This window comes from Periophthalmus magnuspinnatus, chromosome 1 (genome assembly GCF_009829125.3).
Source record: "Periophthalmus magnuspinnatus isolate fPerMag1 chromosome 1, fPerMag1.2.pri, whole genome shotgun sequence".
Taxonomy (NCBI): Eukaryota; Metazoa; Chordata; class Actinopteri; order Gobiiformes; family Gobiidae; genus Periophthalmus; species Periophthalmus magnuspinnatus.
The window spans coordinates 32263435-32289706 of NC_047126.1; the positions used below are offsets into that span (position 1 = coordinate 32263435).

The 26272-nt window shown below is 39.5% G+C and overlaps 4 protein-coding genes across 5 annotated transcripts; 2 read left to right on the plus strand and 2 right to left on the minus strand.

Annotated features, from left to right (window-relative positions):
• Positions 1–1271: 1271 nt before the first annotated feature.
• On the plus strand, positions 1272–5063 carry myoz2b (myozenin 2b). Its single transcript, XM_033970139.2, has 6 exons — positions 1272–1352; positions 1916–2014; positions 2888–3054; positions 3410–3503; positions 4131–4293; positions 4632–5063. Exons 2-6 carry the CDS (start codon positions 1933–1935, stop codon positions 4855–4857), a joined length of 732 nt encoding a protein of 243 aa, XP_033826030.1. The 5' UTR covers positions 1272–1352; positions 1916–1932; the 3' UTR covers positions 4858–5063.
• A 2754-nt stretch (positions 5064–7817) lies between these two features.
• On the plus strand, positions 7818–19970 carry usp53b (ubiquitin specific peptidase 53b). Of its 2 annotated transcripts, none has more exons than XM_055223512.1 (17): positions 7818–8211; positions 8761–8951; positions 9068–9222; positions 9396–9488; positions 9569–9703; positions 9870–9983; positions 10053–10135; positions 10540–10645; positions 11284–11430; positions 11887–12036; positions 12484–12652; positions 14020–14133; positions 14239–14986; positions 15344–15402; positions 16252–16318; positions 16393–17189; positions 17729–19970. In XM_055223512.1, the coding sequence occupies exons 2-17, from the start codon at positions 8876–8878 to the stop codon at positions 17803–17805; spliced, it is 3090 nt and encodes a 1029-aa protein (XP_055079487.1). In that variant the 5' UTR covers positions 7818–8211; positions 8761–8875; the 3' UTR covers positions 17806–19970. The 2 variants fall into 2 exon arrangements, with proteins under 2 accessions (XP_055079487.1, XP_055079482.1); XM_055223507.1 differs by having other exon boundaries at positions 14206–14986; positions 17729–19933.
• On the minus strand, positions 19958–21089 carry fabp2 (fatty acid binding protein 2, intestinal). The gene is made up of 4 exons (XM_033966045.2): positions 20848–21089; positions 20555–20727; positions 20227–20334; positions 19958–20145 (listed from the first exon to the last, which is right to left on the minus strand). The coding sequence occupies exons 1-4, from the start codon at positions 20912–20914 to the stop codon at positions 20095–20097; spliced, it is 399 nt and encodes a 132-aa protein (XP_033821936.1). The 5' UTR covers positions 20915–21089; the 3' UTR covers positions 19958–20094.
• A 2895-nt stretch (positions 21090–23984) lies between these two features.
• LOC117369882 (gastrula zinc finger protein XlCGF57.1-like) lies at positions 23985–25966 on the minus strand. The gene is made up of 3 exons (XM_033965260.2): positions 25777–25966; positions 25458–25525; positions 23985–25367 (listed from the first exon to the last, which is right to left on the minus strand). Exons 1-3 carry the CDS (start codon positions 25857–25859, stop codon positions 24106–24108), a joined length of 1413 nt encoding a protein of 470 aa, XP_033821151.1. The 5' UTR covers positions 25860–25966; the 3' UTR covers positions 23985–24105.
• Positions 25967–26272: the final 306 nt, after the last annotated feature.

Sequence of the window (26272 nt, forward strand, 5' to 3'; positions counted from 1 at the left end):
AGGTGAAAAAAAATGTAGACAGGCAAAAGCCTATAGCCTACCTATTAATAGTCTATATTTTCAAGCTGGATCCATAATTCAGCAGCACAGAGACATAAAGTGCCTCATTTTTATCCTCCTACCAGACTGTTCAACTCCCTCTCAAATGTAGACTTTCTGTGTGGTGTTTGCATGTTCTTCTCTACATAAATGATAAAATAGGTGTTTGCTATTATTATGATGAAAATAATGTCTTACATTTGTGTTGCACTTTACAAACTAAACACATTTTAGACAAACATGTCTAGTTTAGACTCTGGAGTGTTACACTGTTGTCATGAGTCATTCACTCTGCAACCTTAGTGGTGGTAAGACAGTTGCTCTCCAGTCCATTCACTCAGCCCATAATCCTACGAGGTTGAAGTGTCTTGCCCAAGGACACAACAACAGTATGCACTTTCGATTATGTTCTTAATGGGCTGTGATGGTATTTTGTTTATTAAGACAATTATAGTTATGTTTTGACAGAATCATTTTGATTTGAGTTGTGTATTGTATTTAAATTAGACTGTCCTGTGCCAAACTGAGATTGTTTACACAGTTATCTTAGAGTTTATTTTATTTCACCATTTCACTGAGTGATGTCAGACTCTAATGTGTCTGTTTGCTTAGTTAGAATTAAAAATACACTGTCTGTACCATTAAAACGACATTGCAAAATAAAAAATAAGAAATATAATACCATGTTTGATTGTAAGATAACACCACAGATCAGAAAGCTTATTAATATCTTTTCCTGTGCCTTCAGCTTATGGCTGAAATGAATACAGTATTGAGATTAAGCCATCAGGCTAAAGGCATTAGGAAAGCTTCATAAAAATGTTTTGGTGACGATTCATTGCTGGATGGGAGCCACACATAGGTTATTAGAGCTAGTCCCTAGAGCGCATATGTTCTGTCACAATAGTTCCACATGTCACATGTTGCAGCTGTGTCTCTGAGGTCACACAAACCTAAGATATTATTTGAATATTCTATTAACAGGACGCATCTCTTGAGAGATGATCCTTATCCCGAAGACATCCATGACCATTTCCAACATGTCACCATCCCCGCTGCCTCCCCTCTCTGTCTCTGCGGTCGTTCTCCTCGGCCGTGGCGTTTGAGAGTGCTTTTGAGTGTTTGGCAGGTTAAATTTAGCCTATTGATGTAAGCTGCATTCCATTCACAACAGACAGAGAGAAAGACAGTCACCGAGTTTGGCTTTAGTCTGCAGGAGTGTGAAGATCAGTGAAGATCAGAGGAGCGTTTGACCCCTGAACCTGCGTACACGACCCCACCTGCAGATAGGTAGCTCCTGGGCAGCTGCACAGGTAAGGACACACCTTCTGATATGGGTGACTTTGGAAGGTACGCAGCTATGAGGTAAAATGATGCCAGCGTCTAACGTTTGGGTCTGACTTATTTACATTTATCTTAAAATGTAGATGAAATTGATCACTCTCACTTTTATTAATCCTAATGTAGCAGACTAAAAATAAAAACACTCCATTATATTTTGGTAGTACTTTTTTTAGTCTTCTTCACTATATAAAAATGTTCGATCCGCCACAGTGGTAGTGATGTGAAACCATTTCCATGTTAGCCAACTGGTAAAAGTTTGCAAAGAGAGGTTTTAATTAACATGGGTTGGAATGAAATGGCTTTGTATTATGTAATCTGCTTTAGATGAATTAGATATGACTGCATCCCAGACTAGTGTAATATTGTACTATTCAATTTAGTACCATGAATGTATTTTCTATTTTCAAATTTGGTTAATAATTTTTCATAATATCATCAGATTTTTTTTTTTTACTTTACTTTTATTACATTCTTGCATAGACATTTTATTTCCTTTTTGATCAGAACCCCCCATTGTTTTGTGTTTTCTCAGACTTAAATCCATCTAAAATGTCACAGTTCTGCACCATGTCGGACAGCGAGAGGAAGAAGCGAGCCGCAGCCATTTGCCGAGAGGTCCATGGTACCAACGGTAGGATCCACACAACATCCATTCTCATGTGGGTTCAAAATGTCATGGCTACACTCCAGCTCTGTAAATAAGCTAATGGGATGATTTACTACCTCTGCTGGCTAATCCTTTGTGCCTGCTCTTTTCCAAAGTCTATTTCAGGGTGGGTCGGAGGGTGAGAGAGGGGTGGGAGGTGCCACAAAGCCAACTGTTTGGATAAGGTGAAGGCCTGTGACAGCTGGGGTACATTTTGTTTGTAGTTAGTATACAGTAGGTGAGGAAGCATTGTGTTCAGCCAAAAATCAGACCAAATTAATGCATTTCTATTTTGGAGCTCACCTGAATTTTGGCATTTATTATGAAGGATCCAATTTCTATATAGATATATTAAGAAATTGATAACACAGCTTTTTGTGTAGCTTAGTGGGGATGAATATTGACATTCTGCTTATGATATAAAAATGTTATGTAAACACTGAAATCCCTATATGTGTATGTTAAAACATTTAGTAGTATACTGTATAATTTCTTCAACAACTGTTGCAGAGTTGTACTTTGTTATAAGTGAAAACAGCAATGAGCAAGTAAAGAACATCATGTTTTTTGTTTTGTTTTTTTCTTATGTCGATTAGGCCCAGAATGGCAGCCACATCAATTTTTGTCATGGTGTTTATTAGTTTAGCGGCAAGGTTTCCTAAAGAAAATATGTTATTTGAAAGCTATGAAACATGAAATGGCAGATACTGTTATATTCATCCGACTGTCAGTTATATTTCCAGCCAAACCCCACAAAAAGCCTTGGTCAAAAACAACTGTGACGATGACTATAGCTAAACCTGCACCATGTTATTTCTTTGCATAACAAACTGATCATCTTCATGTGTGCTTTCTCAGGTGACACAATAGACCTGGGGAAGAAGCTCAGCACCCCAAAAGACATCATGCTGGAGGAACTATCTTTGCTCTCTAACAGAGGGTCAAGGCTGTTTAAAATGCGACAGAGAAGATCAGACAAATATACGTTTGAAAGTATCCAAAATGAGGCAAATGCACTGCTCAATGTAAGTCTTCTTTCAGCATGTCAATATGCACAGCTTGTGTTGTGTGTGTGATGAGGAGTTGTGTCCACTTGTAGTCACTGAGCATATGTACCAGAAAATATGCTCTTGGATAAAGTGTACCAACACATAGTGATAAGAGAGACATGTGCCCCGTGCTGCGTGCATCCTCCAGCCAAATCTTATGAAGGCTTGCTGCCACTTCACTGAGGAGCGGCTCCAGTTTATCAGTGTGTGCTGATGTGTGTGTGCGAGTGTGTCTCTGTGTGTATGTGTGTGTGTGTGTATGTGTATTGTTACAAGATAGAAATTATTTCCATCCAGCAATGATAAGCAAATGTTATTATTTGTTTTGCAGAATGACATTATAGATATGAATACTCACACAGTGGAAATCAGTGTTGGTGCACCAGACCAGCAAAATACTACAAATCCTGAAGTCACTGTCTCAGGTAAATATTCAGCATGAGCAAAAGATTGATTAAAATAGGATTATATGAGGGCTGTGTGTTAGCAACTCTATCAAATATGTAATAAAAAATAACAAAATAGACTGCATCCAATCACTTTAATGTTGACAACTGGTTTCGAAAAAAAGATAATAAATAGACTGGGTTTTTTTGGTGTAAAAATATATATACATACGCACATTTTTTTACAATTATAATAAGAACACGATACAATATGTACATACAGAACTAGAGAATGCTCAATATGGCATCTATAGGACATGGCCTTTGAGTGCTTAGTTGCTTCTTCTTGAAATAAGCTCCCCGCTCAGTGTGAAAGCTCCTGTGGGTGTCATCTCCTGTCCACATATTACATGATGACTGCCCTCTTGAAGTATGTGCTATTTATGTCCCCTGAATGTAATGACGGACAACTCAGTTAAGTGTCCCTAAGTCCCTATTCACAGAGCCATCTGCAACTTTAGCTGCATAAAAATCTAAAAATGTCTTAATCCTCCACTGGGAGACAGCCACTGTAGAAATGTAACTATGTATCTGCCTGCGGTACAGACATTCAGATTCAATGCTCTTCTTTTGTGTTTTGTTTGTTTTTGTGTGTTTGTTTGACAGCCTCAGCAACAGAGAAACTGAATGCTACTGCTTCGCACAAGTCGTACCACTCTCCCTGGGAGGAGGCCATCCTGAGTGACCCTGACCTGGCTGAAACGCTCAAAGTGGGAATGCCTGTCCCTAACCCCAGATCGGAGCTGCCTGAATACAAGTGCTTTAACCGGTCAGTTGTGTTTGTGCAGTTAACAGGTAGGCACAACACAACTTGATAGTGGACTGTTATGATATTTTAACAGTAGTCTTTGCTAGGTAACACTCGTCATTGGTTCTTGGGAGTTAGGTGCATGTTTCACACATACAGAAGCTACAATTTACTTCAAAAATAGAAAATGGTATACTAGCTCTACTGCATTGGAGCAATTACATAGTTCAAACAGGAGGTAAGTATATGAACTGCTATCAATTTATTTCCAACAAATAGGGGCCACAAAATTTCATGTAGTTTGGATGACATTTAAAGTGAAAAAAATCCTCACTTTTAACATCTGTTTCTAACTTCAGAGTGGCTACACCTTTCGGAGGTTTTGAAAAGGCTCCCAGAGGAATCACGTTCAAACTCCCAGAGCTGGACCTGAACCCGCCCAAGTATCCAGAGCTGCAGGACCCGGGGCTTAGGAGGCCCACCTTCAATAGGACGGCCCAGGGGTGGATCTCAGAGGGCACCCATCTCATCGTGCCCACCATCACCCTGGAGCCACCCACAGTCCCGGAGTCTGATGACCTGTAATGTGAACACAAGTGTTCAGTCATCATCAATAAACATAGTTGCAGTTTTGTTAGTTGTCTTACAATAAAAATACATTTCTAGTTGAAGGAGTGTTTACTGCATATTTATGTACATACCAAAATATAGCTATGTATAATACAATTGTAAATTATGTAATGTGAAAATGGGATGTAAATAAAAGTACAAAATAAAAGAATTGATAACTGCCTGGAGATCTTTTTTGTAACATGGAAGATTGAATAAACACAGAGAGAGAGATGCCACATCATGCCACAGATTTGGTTTAAAGGTCCAAGAAACTACTGTGTTTAAAAAAATATAGTTCTTCTGCTAAAGCCCACTGTGTGAAAAAGAGCATGTTTTATTATTTGCAGTTACAGCTGACCTTCAGAAAGTTACACAGAGTTTCTTTAAAGGTCCTATATTGCCAAAATTGACTCATAATGTCATTACCTCATCAAAAAACATATCTGGAGTTGTGTTTTGTGTCATTGACACATGTTTGAGTCATCCTTCATTACTGGACAGTCTGCATCCTCAGAGCTCAAAATGCTGTGTTCCACCTTGTGATGTCATTAGTGATGAGATTAGCAATTCCAGCTCTGAAATTATCCAAATGGTTCAAGTGAAGGTGTATGGATCTTAAAAACACAATGGAGCACTTCCTGTCTTACCACATGATGACATCACAAGGTGGAACACAGTGTTTTTTGGGGTTTGTGTGTTAAATATGTGAGAATGAAACAAAACACAACTCCCGGACTGTTTGTGGTGAGGAAACAACATAGATCAGAACATAGCATAATATGGGCCCTTTAAAGTTGTTTTTGTATGTATTTGCGTGCTTGAGTCTCACTGAAGTCATTTTTAGAAACACTGAACAGGGAATTATATGAAAGAAGAATCAAAAATAAAAATCCCAAAATAACTCGAAGTGCCTCTGAAGAGTGGGAAAATAGGACTGAATGTCTTTTTTATAAACTAAAGAAAGATGTCTGTATGTGGCTCTCAGGGGGATGTGTCTGACTGTAAGAAAGTGCATTGTGCTGCATCAGGCATCAGCTGGTGTTTCATTTATCATTTTAAACACAGAATATAACACAGTCAACACAGTGTCGTAATGTTAAAGGGCTCGCATTACACTGTGTTCTCATGTGTGTTATGATGTTTCCTCATCACAAACAGACCTGGGGTTGTTTTTTGTTTCATTCACACATGTTTAACACACAAACCTGCATATTTAGGCTGAGTTCTTCTCTCAGACAGAAAACACTTTGTGATGTCATCATGTGGTAATACAGGAAGTGCTCCACTGTGTTTTTAAACTCTATAAATCGTCACTAGAATCATTTGGGTAATATCAGCTCTGGAATTGTCCATCTCTACTAAACAAAATGTAAAAGAAGCTGTTAATTTGAAAACTACTACTATATGACATCACAAGGTGAAACAGAGCATTTTGAGTTTTGGAGATGTAGACAGACTAATAAACCAGAATTACAGAGCATGTGTGAATAAAATAGACAGGTTTTTGATGAGGTAATGACATTATAACATGGCTAAAAACTCACAGGAGTCAATTTTGCACAATATAGGATCTTTAAAGAAACTCTGTGCAACTTTCTGAAGGTCAACTGCAACTGCAAATAATAAAACATGCTCTTTTTCGCAGAAGAATTTTAATTTTTTTTTTAAACACAGTCATTTCTGGGTTAGTATTTGAGTTGAACATAGAGTTGTCTTCTTCTGTAAGGTATAGATTAAAGTGCTCAATTTATGCATGAAGGCACATGTAAATGTCCGAGTGTCATCAGCAGCAGCCACCACATCATTAAATCCCAAGAAGCGTCTGTTAAATTATGAACAGGTTTTCTCTCATGGCTTAGAATCACGGCAAGGACAAGCCATGAAATGCTTTTACATGTTAGTTGAAATGAACAGGTACTTTTAACACATAAATACACACAAGTACAACATGACTTTCATCCTCAGACCGTGATAAATACATGCTTTCCATCCAAACATTTGCATATTTTTTGGGGACATCACACACTGATCCATACCTCAACCAGTGACCAGATGTCGCTATTTACTCGGGACAGTCCAACTTTTGAGCTCCATGCCCCATGTCCCAGCAGAATGATCCAAAACCATTGATTTATCCCAGTTTTATACAAGAAATGCTCCAGGAGTCCCTATTTTTGACCAATTTGCTTGAAAATGTCCATTAAAGAAAATAAAAATTGCATCGCTCCCTCAGATTATAACTGACACACAATTTTATTTATACCAACCATCCCAACCTGGATGTGTCCCAGTTTTCAGAATTTTGAACTGGTCACCCTATCTATAACTTTTAGGACCGTTACCATAGCAATCAGCAATTTAATAGGTAAAAGTACTCAAAATGTCACACATAACAGTAATCTGAAACCTGTAATGAATACAATGTAATAAATACCAGCTCAAATGGTCACTTTTCACTTGTGAAGCAGATACCCATAGAGAGAAACAGTCTGACACACAAGAGTTGGAGAGTGTGAATTTTGCTGATGGTGGCTTGTTTATGTGTGTGCTCTTAAAGCTGCTGGGCTCTGCAGGCTTTCCCCTGCCAGGTCCTCCATCTGCCCCCATTGGGTGACTCCATGTCCTGTTTACTGCAGTTCTATTGCTACCCAAACAACACAATATGTCTTTTACAGCACAATGTGTCTAAGTATGTAGACAGCTGACAGTTTAAATGTGTGGTTTCTCGTGTCATTTGCAATAAGACATTTCTACATAAAAGGCTACAGTGTGTTGAGGTTTTTGGACAAAGGCAGTGGAAAGGGGTAAGCTTTATTGCCCACGGTGCTGCATGATTATGAAACCACTGAAGTCATGTGATGTCTTCTCTCATCATCATCATGACAAGTTGGAAGTGTGACCTTCCGCCAGCGCGCACTTCGCCACGCACAGTCTGAAGATTGCTGTGGAGCGGCAGTGTACTTGAGGCTACACTAGGGGCGGAGTTTGACCTCACCAAGTCTCAAAACATCACTAATCCGCGTCGGACATTCTGGCACAGGCCACCAACACTGGCCCCGTTTGAGCGCAAAAAGGGACACGCTGCGCCGAGCCAAGCGCAGTGTTTTGTTTCCGCGGCACATTGATGTGGAGGCTGAGCTGAATGCACATGTCGGACGGATTGTGAGTGGTGCACTATGACAGATAGTGTGGTACATGTTTGTGGACATCTGCAGTGAGCCCTCGCTAGCCTCTGCCTCGCGGGGTTTTAGGGAGAAGAGCAGGGATTTTTCGCGTTGACAGCTGGAACCCTCAACGTCGTCTGACGCCTCTCTTTATTATTGTGAGGTGAGTGCGCTTGTTTTGTCCAAACCGTTGCGGCAAATGTAGATCCACTGTACAGTGAAGTGCTGGCAGTGTGTCCGCTCTCTGCTGTGTCGAAGAGAACCACGCACCAACCGCTTTGACAAAGGATTTATGTCCTCTCTGAACCTAACCTAACAGGAAAACGCTGCTTATTTTATGTATTATATACCTATAAGCCTATAATGGCATCACATGGTGTGTCTGAGCGCGAGCCAGGATGGTGCACAAACACATGGGCCATATATCAAGAGCCTTTACGCTGAAAACGTTGCGTAGCCTGGATCAGCAACAATGTAAAAACGGCACAAAGTGTCCTTCATGGACAAATATTCCACTTAGTCCTCTTATTGGCTGAACGTTATTTACACTTTATACGTCTGTTGTTTCCTCTTCAGGCAGCTCACAGTCTACATTCCCTCTACAGAAGCTCCATAGGGTGAGATCATTGACGTGTTGTTGAGATTAGACTTTTTTTTTTTAAATCATTCCGCTGTTATGCACCACTCAATTGTGTGGTGTTTCTTTTTTCAGATCAAATCCACTTTCCCTCAATGTGCAGTGGCTCTGGGTTGAGGCTGCCCTGTGGCTGAATGATGCTGTGCACTAGCTGCTGTGTGGGCGCGTGGGGCTGAGATGGACACATCCCATGGCCAGACCTTCACACCAGCTGCCAGCTCCCAGTATGTCCAACTGCAACAAGTCTTCCTCCAACTCTGGAGAAGGTATTAAAGCCCAGCTTGTGCATGTTGAGTAATGGCACAGTATGATATGCATCTCAGTTACAATGCAAGTTTAGAGGGTATAAGTCAGCATAATGGAGCAATGTTATTATCGACAGGTTCTAACACAAAGGCATGGGCAAAGATGTTCAAAAAATCTGGGGGAGGCTTGAAGAAATCCTACCAGCCGGGCAGTATGCTGTCTCTGGCTCTGACCAAAGGCCTGATCAACGAGCCCGGGCAGAACAGCTGTTTCCTTAACAGTGCTGTTCAGGTACAACATCTGGGTCAAGTGGAAACAGTTTAAACTTTTGTGCCTTGTTTTATCTGAAATGATGGATCGTTACTTTGAATTTATCACTTAAGCTAACTGTTACACCAGTGTTTACATGAGCATAGCAGGCCTCATTTTTGGTGACATCCTGCTTCCATTTGGTGTATACACAGGTTCTGTGGCAGCTGGACATTTTCAGAAGAAGTCTGAGGCAGCTCTCAGGTCACTTTTGTCTTGGGGATGCCTGTATTTTTTGTGCATTAAAGGTTGGTTCATTTATATATTCACAAAACAGATAAAAATAAATTTTATATAAAAATTCATGCTCATCCTAATATTTTCCCAGAGCATCTTCAGCCAGTTCCAGCAGAGCAGAGAGCGTGTCCTGCCCTCAGACAGCCTGCGTAACGCCTTAGCTGAGACCTTTAAAGACGAGCAGCGTTTCCAACTGGGCCTGATGGACGACGCAGCGGAGTGCTTTGTACGTATACAGTCTATGGTTGTGGCTTTTAATTTAACAGAGCCCAGTGCTGCTATTGTGGAGTAAATGATCCCTCTCCCTCTTTTAACACTAAAGTCATTTAATTTAGTTTTAAGATGATGCACCTGTGTATACATGTCATGTTTTGTGTTTGTTCATACATTAGGAGAACATCTTGGAGAAAATCCATTTGCACATTGAGTCAGATTCAGCAACCGATTCTTGTACCTCCAAATCGTGCATCACACACCAGAAGTTTGCGATGATGCTTTATGAACAGGTAACTCCACAGATGTCTCCTCTGCCTGGGTCTGTACTCGATCACTTCACTTGTTGATATTTTTTGCAGTTTGTGTGCCGTTGCTGTGGTGCGTCTTCCGACCCTCACCCGTTCACAGAGTTTGTTCATTATGTCTCCACTACTGCTTTATGGTGAGTGCTTGATTCGATGCCATGGCTCTAAAACCAGGATATTAAAATCAGGTCAACTTGCTAATCCTAGTTTAAATATCAAAAGTATTAAATAAGGTTACTGGTCTCAGCAATTTGATTGCATTTTACAGATTCCCAAATATGCTCTATTTATAAATATATATATACATTATGTATACAAATGCTGTACCTTTTTCATTGTCAGTAATATCTACACATGTCCTTTATGACAGATCTTTGTTAACAGAATTAAGTTAGTTTGATTTCAATATGTATATATTTATTTAAAAAAACAAACCCTCATTTCAATTTGCAGTGTCCATATCTGTATAGGAAATACAAAAACAGGTACTGTCAAATGTACATTCTATGAAGGAGTAGTGTAAGCTTCTGTGTTTATGCAGTCAACAGGTTGATCGATTGCTGGGAAAGACTGAGCGTCTGAGGTCCGACATGTTTGGAGAATTGCTGCAGGCGGCAAATAACACTGGGGACCTCCGGAGCTGCCCAGTACGGACAACTCTAATCAAACTAAAGTACACACACAGCACGCAGGGTGACGCAGTCTGCACATGAAAAGACATGAACAAACTGTAAAATATGAGCCCCATGTACGTTTGCAGTAAGCTTTAACATGCACTTGTGTGGCCGGTAGCAGACAGAGCCAGACTAGTGCTATGTTATTAATAGCAGGAAAGCTTATCCACTATGTTTTATCTGTTTTTGCCGTTGCTATGTACTTTTTGCTTTGAATTAATTTAGTAATGGCTGTTCTAGTCTCTAAATCAGCACTGGTACAACGCACTTGTTTGTGTGTTATACTGTGTATAACTGGGGTATGCACATTATTATTGTTATTTATTTTACAACACAAACTAAAAGAATGTCAGATTCAGTGTTCTAAAATTACACTTTGACACACGTCTACTTTCTGTCTGAAAACAATAAAGTCACTTCAGAGCGGTTGTTTGGAGACTTTCAGCCTAGCTCCCTTTTATGAAGTGCCAGGAATAGACAAAAGCAATATGCTAGTGGCTTGTTCAAACACTGACATTTTATTGCACTGCATTTATTTTTAATTTAGTTCATAAACCCTATTTTTGTGTTCAGCTTTGTCCCATAACACCATCCATGTCCGTGTTTTGCAGAGTGACTGTGGGCAGAGCATTAAGATTCGCAGAGTGCTCATGAACTGCCCTGAGATTGTCACCATTGGGTTTGTGTGGGACGCTGAGCAGTCCGACCTGACAGATGATGTCATCAGGGCCATAGGACCACGCCTCAACCTGACTGGGGTAAGACAAAACATCACTGTATCATCTATATCCACAATAACAATACACTTTATAGACTCACATTCAGATGCTCTGGGTTTGGTTTAAAGCTTGAGTTTATTCAGTTTACAATGGAAGTTGTTGAAACATTTAACATAGTTTTATATTTGTGACACATTTTTCACTTATCTGCATTGGTTAAATAGGTGGAGGTGTAGTGATCTACTGATTCTACATCTAGTCATACAGTGTAACATATGCTTAAAGAAGGTAGCTAATTACATGCTTTAGATTGTACTATATCTTCACTGTTTTACCTAAAATTATAAATATCTGGCCATATCACTAGGCTGTTCACATTTTGTATATTTTACACATTTAGTATTGGTGAGTGGTTTCAAAATGTTACCAATAATACGCTAGTTTAGTTCTGAGCTGTATCTGCAGATCAAACTCGTCTCATTTACTCTCTTTCAGCTTTTCAACCGCGTGACGGATGAAAATGCCAAACGCAGTGAACTACATCTGGTGGGGATGATCTGTTTTTCGAGTAAACATTACTCAGCCTTTGCCTATCACACCAAATCTTCCAAATGGATGTTTTTTGATGATGCTACTGTAAAGGAGGTTAGGATCCCTTTATCCCTGTTCACACTGACTATGTGCTGGGCTGTCATGACATCCACTTATCGTTTAATACATGTTAGATGAAACTATCATTTTTGGGGGTCAGTATTTATCCTGGGTCACTTTTCTTTGTACTAGTGGAGAATTTTTTTTGTTATTTTTGTACTTTTCTGACGATTTGAGCTGTAGAGGTTTGAATACATAACTCCTATAACTAATTAAGTGTTATGCAGCTTATGTTAATAAACAATACTGTACATAGAGTCTTTTTGGGTTGAAATCCTGTCACGTTATCATGTCAGTGACATAAAGGCATTCAGTATTCTTGTTTATCGTCTATACTTTCTTTCACAAATAGATCATACTTCAGACTTTGTTATCGTGACAGGCCCGCTGTGTGCTGCTTTGCATTACCTGTCAGTGTCTCTCATTTTTTATGCTCCTTAGATTGGATCCAAGTGGAAAGATGTCGCATCCAAATGCATCAGGGGGCATTTTCAGCCACTCTTATTGTTCTACACCAACCTTGAGGGAACGCCTGTGTCCAATGAAGATGCCCCAAGACAGACCACTATGTGCCCACGCTACAAAACTCAAGTCAATGGAGATGTCACAGGTACTGAACAGATTAGAAGTACATGTATTTAGGAGTAATAGGGATGGAACAAAAGCAATAATCTTGTTTTTTGTGATGAAAAGGGTTGACAATAATCATTCATGGGACATTTTATGTAATCGTGATGATAGTCAACAAAGATAATCACCATTATATCACCAGAATGTGCAGGAAAAAGCTACTTCTCCATGATGTTCTCGTCTACATCATTGTTGTTGTTGTCACTTAAGACAAAGTACAGTACTATTACAGTTGTTTAAATATGGAACCTATTTATAATACCAAATTATAATTATTCACATCCAAAACATTTTCAGACTGTCAGCAACTTTAATAATTATTAATATAATTGTTAATTACAATTGTTTTGGCCGTGATAATCATGACACCAAATTAGTGAGCAACCTTACATCTGTTACACGCTCACCTTCCCCAACAGTTGTTGTATCAGTGTATGAGTGAAAGCACTAAAAGTGCTTTGGGATGTGCTAGTGCCAGCTGAAAGATTGTCCTGCCCTGTGTGCTGGCTTGAACTTGACATGAGGATGATGCCTCTGTTGCACGCAGATTACCGCCCACTCCTCCTCCCTAATCCCTGCTCCTGTGTCCCTCCCATACTTGACTCTTCCTCTGTACATTCATATGGATTCTGGCTGATGGTAGATGCCATGCCATTTGTTTTGATGCTTGGTCCTGGTTTAGAGTGATGTTCTGATGTAGTAACTCACATGGGACTAGAAAGTAAGAGTAAGTATATATTTTTATTGATTTGTACGTTAGTATGTGATTTTGTCTGGTCCTGGTTGACTCTGCATCACAGCTTCGTCTATTTCAGTATTAAGATCTCATTTAGGATTAGCAGCAGCAATTCATCTGTTATGAACTGCTTCTGGTCATGGGCATAGTTTGTAAATGTTTTTGCATTTCATTTTCATGCATTTTCTTGGTCCTGTACCTAGTCTCACTTTTGTGTGAGAGTGAAAATATTTGAGTTGAGGGTTTTTTTGCTTTGGATTATTTTGAAGTGCTTAAAAAAAATTATTTTTTATTTTTGTGTAATATTTTTTCTGTCTTTGTAAAAAGAACAGTTGAAGTGCTTAAGTGGCAGCTGTTAATGGTAATGCTTTGGTGCGAGAGCTGATGTGAAGCCAGATGTTCACACTGTCTCAGTTTCCCCGTGTCTCACATGCAAGACACACACTTCATATTGGCCCGGTAGCTCATTTGTTTTCATTATGACTGTGGTATTTTAATATCCAGGGTGTAGTCTAAGTTTGGCTGCAGCACATTTTGTATGACTTTAGCAAATAATCTTTAACTTACAGTTATTGCAGTATAGTTACTCCGAGTACAATTATTACTTTCAGTGAAGCATCCTCTCGGCAGTCCAAAAAAGTACCAAGATCCCTTCATGGAAAGGTCCAGTGACACAGCCCGTAAGGACAGAGGACATCGTAAAACTGACCCACCACAACACAAAGGTAAAGATCATCTTCACAAATGTGTCAAGGGTAAAGTTGTGACACAGTTGGTCTGTTGTATTTCCTCTTCAGACATGGCTTATGGTCGATCTTCTTCTCCACCAGAAAACGGACCTCGGCTCCCCCCTGATCACAGACTGAAGACATATCCTCGCACTGAGAAGTCCAACCGCTCCAGCAGAGCCATACAGGACTCACGCAGCACACAGGGACACATCCGCAAAAACAACTCCTCTCCGAGTCGGAATCAAGATCAGGACAGCAGTCAGGAACACTGGGAAAAGGGTGTCGCAAATCGTAACAAAACCAAGTCCACTTGGAGACCTATCCGAGAGGTTCTGAACGTGGACACTGTCCTGAGCGAGCTAGAGCAACGACGTCAGCAGCAGCACGAGAGCCCGCACCGCAGCAAGCCTCAGCCTCAGGACAGACTGGGCCAGGACAGACCGGGCCAGGACAGACCAGGTCAGGACAGATCGGGTCAGGACAGATCGGGTCAGGACAGATCGGGTCAGGACAGGGGGCATTCTGAACCAAAAGACCGTGAGCGGGACTCTACTCACAGAGATGAACGTAAGCAGAAGAGTTTAATGACGATCTATGAAGATGAGCAACGCCTCGAGACGGAGAGCCATAGCTCCGTGGACTCTGAGAGCAGGGCTCAGCAAAGAGGCAGCAGGCTGAAGGGGGCGCCCAAGACGCTGCTGCGTAGTGAGACCTGGACCATCCAGAGAACAGAGTCTGGCTATGAGAGCAGTGACCGGCTGAGCAGTGGCTCCACAAATCCAGACTCCCCCGGTGTAGACGGCTTTGTGTTAAAAGACCCACGAGCCGCAGACGCACAGTCAAAGAGGTGAGAAGTGTCTTCACTGCCATTGTATTGTGTATGAGTTATCCTTTCACTTTCACTCAATATAAATGTAACATTATTTTGTAACAATTGACAATTGAAAAATAACTCATAATTCATTCTTCATTGATTTGTTCATACATACTAGATGTGTATTATATGGCTCAATGTATCATATTAGCAGAACATATGAATGTAAAGTGAAATAGGATCATAGCCACAATCTTTATAATTAGTGATAATTGATTGTTCACTTAATATTAACATCTCTGATGTTGTCAAGAGACAACTTTAATTGGCCCAAAGGCTTTTTTTTTTAAGTCTCCAAATACTTCACTAACACCACTGTGTTTTTTTCAGCCAGTGTCACCAAAAGGGAGTAGAGTCAAAGCAAAATCTTCCTTCACCATCCTACAATGGTAAGATTCCTTATGTACAATGTTGTAATATGCCGTTTATGTGTTTTCTGTAAGTATTTAGAATACATGACATTTATGTATGTTGCAATATTACATTTGTTATTGGATTTAAAAGTGCTAAAAGGAGGTGGGTTCTGCTGGTCACAGTGAGTTTAATTAAAGGTTGATTAATTTCTGTGTGATCTCTAAGCCTGGACTGGTTTCTTTAACCTCCTCACCCAGTCAGCCCTGCACAGGCTGTAATCTGATGATAATCCCACAAAGCTTGTTCCGATGGCACAGCTGGACTCCTCTGGTATTGTCATTATTATGTACAGATGCACAAATGTATCGCAAAGACTTCATAGAAACAGCCACTAGCTCCCACATTTAACTGAGCAGAGACCTCTCCAGGGCAACAGCTAAGAAAAAATAACACATCTATTTTTAAAGAAAGGAATTCAGCACTATACTGCCTCCTGCTGTGTGGAGCTCAGACTGCTTCTCCAGCTGCGGGGGTCCAACACCACTCTGCTGCCACCTGCTGGGCTCAAGCTACTGTAGCTTCATAGTGCACTATGCATGTATATGTGTTTACATCCTTTGAATGAGATTAGTGCAGAGTTCAGCAAACAGGACGCCTATTTGATTTATTCCAAGAAATTATCTGGATGGATCAGTGAACCTTAAGATTATAAGAGATAAAGGAAATATTTTATCCTTGTATGTTACACAATGTTTAAATCCTTTCCTTGTTAAAGGCTGTGTTTGCAAATGTGGTTTTACAGTGGTTGGTTTTCAGTACATTGTTTTTTTTGTGTGTGTGTTTTTCTTTTTTTTTTTTTTTTTTATTCACATTCTTACATCAAGCCAAATCTCAGGGAAAGAGCTATGACCAGGAATCTCATCCTCATCTTAAGAGCAGTCCAAGTTCTAGGTGAGTGGCCATCTTGCAGTAGTAGTTAATGTAGAGGCCAGAGGCTTGTGTTTATTATTATCACTTTTTTGCAGAAGAAAGTCTAAGCACCCGTCCAGTTCGTGCAGAAAAGTGTCGTGCTCGGACAGAGAGTGCAGCAGCTCAGAGAGCAGGCAGAGTGAGCCGCAGGAGCCTCCACACTGTCGGGGACACAGTGGAGACAGCACAGGCCTCAGGCACATGGCCAAAACCAGCAGCTCTGAGTGGAACAGCTCTGATGATCTGGCCCTGTCAGAGCCAGAGGACAGAGACAGTACTTACCGCTCCAACAGCGATCCTGTCACGTCAGATTCCCAGTGTCCCCACATAACCCTGGCCTTTCCCCCCAGCAGCATGAGCTCAGAGAGCCCACTGAACAGTCACTCTGCAGGCTCTCCTCATGTGCGTCCTGCTGCACGGGCCACCTCTCACCAGGGGGAGACCAGTCACTCTGCATTTCGCCCTAGGATGCTCCAAGAACCTTTTTCATCTCCACATCTCTCCTCTGCATCCTACACCAGTCCTCATAGGAAAAGTGACATGTCAGGTCATCGGACCTTCTCAGACGCGAGCTCCAAGTCAGGCTCGGATATAGAAAGGAGTACCCCATCGTCCTGTGACAGTGAGGAGAGGCTCAGTGTTCCCCGAGCAGAGCAGAGTCCTGCTCAGGAGGTCTCTCTGACCACATACTTCAACGTAGATAACTGTATGACGGAAACATACCGTCTCAAGTACCACAACCAGAGGCCGCTGGTCCTCTCTGCCACAGTGCCACGGACTGCTGTCCCCAGTGACCGCAGAGATAACACTGACACACACTCACAAGATGTGCCAAAAGCCAGACCTGATACAAGTAAGTCTCCTGTCACAGCTCTCTCTCCATAAGCTGCACTGTGTTTCTGACAGAACACTGACTAATCCAAAAACTAGTGAGTTAGTATGCATTAAAAACAACATAATATTCAAATAAATATTATTTATTTATTTTTATTTATTTATTTTTATTTGAAACACTTCTGACTGGTTACAAAACTGCAACATACTAGACTTTCACAATGAGATTTCTCTGCAATAATGCATAGCATTAAATAAACGTGGCATTTACTCACCTTATGAACCTTTTCAGGTTTAACTCTATGCATTTATATTTAGTTACCATATAATCAGTCAATGTAACTTGCATTTGTTGACTCTCACCACACAAAAGAGAACACGTTGAAGTGTAAATAAATGTGCCAAATGATAACTGAACCAGGATAATTTGGTTATAAAGATAATACCATAAATAATCTTAAAAAGGCAGCTCCCCAGAAAACTATTATGAACGTTTTAATTCAAGTAACACATATTTTCAAAAATATGATTTATTTTTATTTTCTTTTTTCTTAACAGGCCATAATAGCAATAAACCCACAGCAAAATGGAACCCAGTGTCAGCCAAAGGACTGGATGAACGAGGTTTTTTATGAGTGATGTTTACAGAGGTGGTCAGTCAAGTACTAACTGGATGCCAAAGAGTTCACAGACATGTTACTAACCCTGATAGAAGGAACATATTTATGCAAGAAGTCAGTTGAAATAATGTTCAACATGTAGAGCCTATACTGTCTTCCATTGTCCTGCTGCGGGATTTAGTTTGCACCAAAACATTTGTTTGCACATGAGGGATTTCTCATCTCCAACACACTGGTTGTTTTTGTGCAATATTTTTGAATTGTGCTGCTGAAATTAGAATGTATCTGAATGTAGAGATGGTGTTCTGTGTGCAGTAATGACAAGCAAAAAAGGAATGTGAAATACATATACTATAATTAAAAATAGCAATTATTTATGCGTATACAAATTGAAGGCTATGAAAGCAAGTAAACAAGCTCCTGTCTGACAAAAAGAATCGCTCATTTTAAGACAATGAGGTTTTGGCAGCTCAGTCACATTTTTCATATTAAGGGTCGGAGGTCTAAAGTAACTGATCCATTATTCATGTTTTACAACTTATAGTTAATAAGTGACGAGGGGCTGTCTTTGTCAAGCTAATTCTATTGGTCGACTATATCTTATGGCAAAGGTTATTCAGTCTATCTTGAGCAAGATCATATTAATTATTAGGTAATATATGACGTACTACCTTTCCACAACCTAGTGTAATGTCCATTCAACTGCACTCTCTCTCTTCTTTTATGAGTTCAGAGTTTGATGCACACAGTGGGCAGATATATCTACAGGTATACCACTTAATTATGCCATTATGATGAAATGCCTAACACACTCCTTCTGTTCTCAATCCTGCATGTGGCCTTTACAAAGTCCTAGCATGAGCATGTGCATATGGATTATTGAACAAAGAAACATTATATTGGACTTTAACCAAGTATATTTAAATTTATGAATTAACTTGTATTTGTAACTGCAATTGTTCGTCTGCATTGTTTGTAAAAAATAAGATACACTATTGATACACTGCAAGACGAGTAGACCAGAAATCCCACAGTTTTCAGATTTGCAAAGCATTGAAGTTATTTTGTATTTGCCACTACATGCACCATCAACTTTGCTCTGTGTTTTTCATTTCTCCTTCCTTCTTTATCTTTGAGAATCACATAAAACTCTCAAAACCAGAACTGCACTGTTTTTATGAAGATGACACACAGAAAGATGCATTATGTCACATGGTACTCCACACAATTACAGTTGCCTTTAAAGCTGATCGTGCAAGTGTTTGTTCATACCCAGTGTTTTGTCAATTTCCATTATTTTTAATATAATTACTGAAGAAGTATTGTTTTAATCAGAAAATCCAACATTCACCAGTCCATGCTAAAAATGCCTCACTTGCCAAAACTTGTGTGTGTTTTTCTCACCTGTGTCACCCATCTCCTGCTCATTTTGTCTTCTTCTCTTTCTTCTTCTCTTTCTTCTCACTTGGCATACTGCTTTGTTTTGGTGTGTCAAAAGTGCCTTGTCATTTTTATCATTTTTGAATAAGGATAGAGACCTTGGAGATGGAGTATGCAAATCCTTTACATATGCAATGCCAACAGCGACATTTAGCAGTACCAATAGTGTGGAAGAGTCTACGTTTTCTAAGGAAAGAGGGGCACGCAATAAAATTCTATTGCCTCATTGAAATCATATAATTCAGCAACTTCCTAATATGAAAGCTTCCTATTTCAAATTGTAGTGTTTTCAAGCTTTATAAATTCTAGTGGCCTAAATTTGCCCCTGAAAGTCACAGTTGGCAATGCATGATTTTTGGTTGACATTTTTGCTATTGTCATTTCACATTCAACAGGCACAGAATACGATTTGCAAAAACAAATACAGAAATCCTAAAATAAAACAAAATTTAAAAATCACACTTCCGTACTCCTCACTGGTTGCACTGTATGTGACATGGTGTGCCCCAAACACACGATCCTACATCCATACCTCCTTGTGTGCATTTGGTTCTCAGTACTATGCTTCAGCAGTTGACAGAGTGACGAATTCAAAAAACAACATGCAAATTGTCAACACCTTATATTTTTGTAGATAATATATATTTATTTTTATTCATTGTTAAATAAAGACTCGATAACTGTATCAATAAGATGTGATGTTTGTCTTTTGTAACTCAAAAATAAAACACAATCCCATTTATTGCATGACTTTTATTATATTGAGTATCAAAACCAGGTGTAAAATGTGTTGCCACTCCTTTGTTGGTTTAAAAGGAGTGGCTGATTTAACACTAAATGTGCAAAGTTTGGCTCCTGTTTTCTCTAACCTCTCTTGAAAATCCTTTTGGCATCTACGCCTTCGTAGTTGTAGCTCTGTTGAAGAAAAGTTAAAACATTACAACATTTTCAAAGGGTTTGGGCTGATGATTGTGTAAACTGGGCCGGCACACTTACCTGTATCATTTCGTCTCCTGCAATAACTCGTGTGGTGGTGAGCTGTTTGCCATTGTCCTTTCTGAAGAAGATTCCTTTCATTATGTCTCCCTCCATGGCCCATGAACCCTATAAATCATATATAATGAGACTTTTTGCAGAAGTACAAGTGACAGTGACATTTATAGTGTCTGGTGCAGTCAGCTGACACATCCCTGTTTGCACATATGTCACAGTTCAGTTTTACCTTTAATAATCTGATTTTAGGTATTAAAAGCCATACACACACAAAACACATGCAGTATTGTTTTCTGTCTAAACTCTAATCATAAACCCTCCATAGACTCACTGATAGTTCTGTCCCATCTGCAAGGCTGTATTCAAAGGTGACTCCCAGTGTAAAGTCTATCTCCAGGGTTCTGAAGTTACTGCTCTCCTTTACGTGAAACTTGTCTCCGTTCTGTTCCAGGGTGATTTTGAGGTTGTCATGAGCCGCCAGCTTCCTCTTCACCATGTTAATACCTGTTCCCACACAAACACACCTTAGTTAGTACATGCAAGTGTGTTATGTCAACATGAGCGCGCTTGACTCCACAAATGCTCGGAAAATGCGTTAGTAGTAGAGTAACTTTTTCCACGTACCCATTTGTTCCATAAACTTCTCATAGTTTTCATTGCGGTCTATCTTCCAGCAACCGTTGAAGGTCATGTTGGCGTTGGTGGGATGGAGGTGAGCAGTGGTGGACTCTACAGTGACAGGGAGTGCACCTTGTCCCTCTGACAGGCCTTTTAAAACCTGCCTACCCTTATCTCCTCATTTATCTCAATGATGATGTGGCTGTTTAAAGCTCGCCCTGTGGCAATATAATATCCTCACTTGCATCACACTGAATGAATAAAGCCGTGCCCGCTCTAAGCAGCTTTGCACACTTAAATCTAAAAGAGTAAATAACACCGATGCAGGTACCAGTTCTACAGGTTTTTATTTGGGAAATACACATGCTGTACTAATGCATGCACAAGTGACTTTTTAGATTGTTTCAGATTAGTCTTTGGTAGTTAATCAACTGGATTTATTATAAAGGTCCCATATATATTTATATAAAGGTTCTATATTACACAAAATGGACTGTTATGATCTTTAAGCCATGTTATACTGCTGTTACCTCATCAAAAACATACCCGGAGTTGTGTTTTGTTTGATTCACATATGTTTGAGTAATCTTTTATTATTAGTCTGTCTATATCTCCAAAGCTCAAAATGCTCTGTTCCATCTTGTGATGCCATAAAGTTGTAGTTTTCAAGTTAATAGCTAACTTTTATCTTTTGTTCATTAGGTATTGGCAACTCCAGGGCTGAAATCATCCAATTGATTCTAGTGAAGGTGTGTGGAGTTTAAAAACACAGTGGAGCACTTCCTGTATTACCCCATGACATCACAAGGTGGGACAGAGTGTTTTCTGTTTAAGGGAAGATCTCAGCCTAAGTATGCATGGCTTTGTTTGTTAAACATGTGTGAATGAAACAAAGCACAACTCCAGGTCTGTTTGTGATGAGGAAACAACATTAGAACATGGATCAGAAAACAGTGTAATATGGGCCTTTTAACTGCATTTATCACAAGTTTGTTGTTTTCTGATTCAAGAATGTGGTGATGCTGCACTCTTGACTGGAAACATGGCCTGATATACATTTTTTAACTTTTTAAAGCCTATTTTAAACATGTAATGGAGTCGAGTGCATCAGCACCACTATACAGTCAATAGAATACACTCTTCATAAAATATTGTACCTGTTTTTTCATTTATATTTAAGCTAATTATCCTGAAATGTCTCATCTCATCTAAACTTTACAGAATGATGTAATCAGAACCTGCTCCCTTAATGTGGACTGGTGTGTGTCTGGAGAGAGTGTGATGTTCTGGAGTGAATGTAGTGATGGATGCTTTTGGAACAAAACTTTTACGATGACTTTTATGATTATCTTTGTATGTTTGAATTTATGAACTATAACATGATCCTGCACAGGGATTACAGGTGGAAATTAGTATTAGTGCTACAATCCATTACAGTGTTAAGGTTAATGTACAGGGTGTCCATAAAGTCAGTTTAAAATGTAATTACAAAGGCAATTGATAAGATTTATGAATTAGATTTGGTCTGTTGTACTCAGTGGTTATAAAAGTTTTTTTTATCACAATGCCTTTTTGTATTTCAGACGTCCTGTTGATTAAAGAGGCATCTTTTTGAATGAACCCTTAAGAAATGTGTATGCATAATGTATATCAATGTTTATTGAGACAAAATCAGAAATGCAGACTCAACAAAACTACAGACAAGAAATGTATGGAGACAGGGACAGTGTTAGAAAGAAAAATGGGTGACCAAGAACATCTGAGGTGCACATACAGAGGTGCATTAAATGCGGTAAAAAAAAACAAAAAAAACAAAAAAAACCCAACAACTTTGAAAACCAAGTATGATAGAACAAGTCTGATTAATATTTCTTATCAACTGCCTTTGTAATAAATTGTTTAAATTGTACAGAGACTTTACTGACACCCTGTATATTGTGCACTGGCCCTATCTCATTCATCTAAAAAAAAAAAAAAAAAAAAAAAAAAAAAAACAACTAACTAACTAAACTTCAGACTCCAATCTCAGCTAAGATCATTATCAGGGCACTTCTGATATGAGAAGAGCCTTATCAACAGTTAATATTAAAACAAACTGCCCTGTTTTCCTGATTTAACCTTTAATTGATCCTCTCTATTTAGCACATTCTAAAAACACTGGTCTTCTTCATCTTAATCACTCCCATAATTAAATCCAAACTACAATGACCTCCTTTAGACTATTTAGTAGCCTTAAACACTGCTCAGCTCATCTAAGACCTCTGCATGAACTTCACTCCACAGACGATCTCCGTTATCTCAGGGAGACCTTTGACTTCCCAATGAAATCACCTTCAATCATCTTATCAGAGGCGGTAGAGTAGCCAAAAATTGTGCACAAGTAAGAATGATGTTATTTCAAAATGTTACTGAAGTATTAGTGGTCCAAGAAACTACTACTCAAGGAAGAGTAACTGTCATTGATTTATAATTGGAATTTAGGGACTAAACATTACATGACACACAAATCAAGTATTTTCAAATGATAGACTATATTTATATCTGAAAAAGCAGTGTGAGAAATGCAAATGTTCAGATCATTTCATATTGTCAAAACAAAGCTTTTGTCATCTGTAGACTTACTCAGAGTGGGAAGAGTAACCAAGGCTAGAAAAGTACTCTGAAATGTATAATTTATTTAAAGATACTCAAATAACTGTAACTGAGTAAATGTAACTGACGAACTGTGAGTACTACCCACCTCTGCATCTTACCACTACACACAGAACAGCTAATTTATTTATTACAGCAATTCACAAAATGTTTGAATGTGGTAAGAGAGATAAGCATTTTTTACACATACTTCACATCTAAAATACTATACTAATAAAATCATAAAAGCCAATTTGTAGTAAACTGTATGTGTATGGGTATTTTAGGACATAAGCACATCAAACTTATGTATAAGAAAAGTTTGCATAACTATGTTCCAAAAGTGCTAGCTTTAATACTTCAGTACAGGGATGAGTGTCTTCCTAAAGCCTGTGTCCATGTGTACACATCACTGTGTGAACAACAGCTTGGCCAGTAGAGAGCGCCCTTAGGCAGCACATGACTAAGAAAATAGATACTTGTACACTCCTTCAAAAGAAAACAAAACATGTAATCTTTAAAGAGTTTATTAAGACATTTTAGCAGAGAAAACAGATATAAAATAAATGAGGTGCTATTATACATACTACTATGGCCCAACAATCTGTAAAAGATATATTTAATGTTTAAATCTCATTTCTGAGTGTGAGATTTCATATGTTTATCAAGGCTCGGTTTACGTACAAAGTCCTTTTTACAAACTGGACAGCTGTATGGCCTTTCACCAGTGTGAACGGTTAAGTGGCGAAGGAAGTTTTCTTTTCGGTTAAACTTTGCGTCACATTCTGAACAGCTGAAGGGTTTTTCTCCTGTGTGGGTTCTCATGTGCAGTTTCAGAGTGCTGTTCCTGGTGAATCCCTTCTTGCAATCTGGACATTTAAACGGCTTCTCTCCACTATGTACCGTCATGTGCCGCTCTAAACTCTGCTTAAGATTAAACTTAGCATCACATTCGGGACAATCAAACTGCTTGTCTCCTGTGTGAGCGCTCAGATGTGAGGAGAGATGGTCTTTGCGAGTGAAACCTTTGCTACAGAAAGGACAAATATAAGGCTTTTCTGGAGTCAGTGCTATAATCTTTCCATTCACAGACTTCACGTGTTCACATGGGTCTTGTGGACAGGTACATAGTTTTTCTCTCAGGTGAAGGCTCATGTGTCGTCTAAGATGGCATTTCTGAGTGAAACCTTTCTTACAAACAGAGCAGCTAAACGACTTTGCTCCGCTGTGACTGGTCATGTGTCGGTGCAGGTTTTGCTTCAGACTAAACGATGCATCGCACATGGGGCAGGTGAAAGGCCTTTCTCCTGTGTGGCATCTCATGTGTTTCCTCAGATGGGCATTTTGGGTGAAACTTTTCTTACAAACTGAACATGTGAATGGTCTTCGTCCTGTGTGCCTTATCATGTGTCTCTTTAGGTATAACTTATCGGTAAATGCCTTTCCACACTCGGGACATCTGTGCTCCTCTGTTAAACCCTGATCATCAACTGAGTCTGTATCAAGTTTGTTGCTGTTAATGTGGACGGGATAGCAAACGTCATCACTGACTTTCCATTTCTGAATCCAGTCTTTCGACCTTTCCGCTTGTTCTTCATCATCCGTTTGCAAGTTGGAGTCTGATTCTCGTCCGGTTGAGATTTTAGCTGCTAGTTCTCCATCCCAGCTCACTGAATTCTCTGTGTCAGAAGAGTTCCCATAACTCTCCAATTCCCCAGCGTCTTCCATTTGGTCGTTAAACTCCTCCTCGAGACCGGATACACAGCAGGCATTGTCCCCGTCTTCTGTTTTGACAGATATTATAGTCAAAGGGAAACCTGAAGGCTCTTCCACATGTTTGGAGCGGTGTTGGTCTTCAGTGTGTGGCTGGTCTGACAGGTGATGGTTTTGGCTGCCTGTAGTGAGCAAAATAAACAATACACACAAACAGCATTTAGTTTATGATGTCACAAGAAAGACAAAAAAAATTAAAGTATATGTTTTACCTGTAAGCACTTCATCCTTGATCACTTGATTTTGTAGTTTCTGCTGCTGATCTGAGCCATGTTTGTGACTAAAACGAAGAAAATAAGACACAAATGGCATAAATCCCATGAGAATACAGCTCTAGTACACCCAGTCCCAGCGCGCAAACCACAGCAAACACCAACACCGTCTTTATACATAATAAGTGCAAAAAGAGCGCCACATTCACCCACGATCTGCGCCTCTTCTGTTCTGTTTGCACTGGATTAATAAAATCACAGTTGTCTTGAACTTTGTGTGCCGCTGTATTTCTCCACTTCTCCACGTCTCTTTTCTCACCTGAAGCCGAGCTCTGAGGGGCCCCATGTGTCCGCCTCGTCCTTCACTGTCACTCCGTCCATAAATGACTGGACACAGATCATTTCAGGGCTGGTTCATGCTCACATTTGACACATCTGTTCAGATATTTGTGGGAGCGTCAGCGGAGCTCAGTCATGTCTGATCCCCCACATTATTCTTCTTCCGCTTCTTGTTACGAAGAATAAATGTATCTCTGGTGCACTGCTGCCCCCTACAGTTTACAAACAGGCCTGGCGATTTCAATTTTGTTTTTATTATTATTTATTTATTTTTACCATATAAGTACACGGTCATTTTTATAGTCATCCTGTCTTTTTTAAAGTCTATAACCCTCCAAAACATTCTTAAATATGTAAAAATTTACTTCTAAGATCACGTTTAATTCAAATACTATACAATTTCACCTTAGCTTAAAAACCTTAAAAGTTTACTATTACTAACTATGGCTATGAAATGCATCTAAAACCTTTTATTT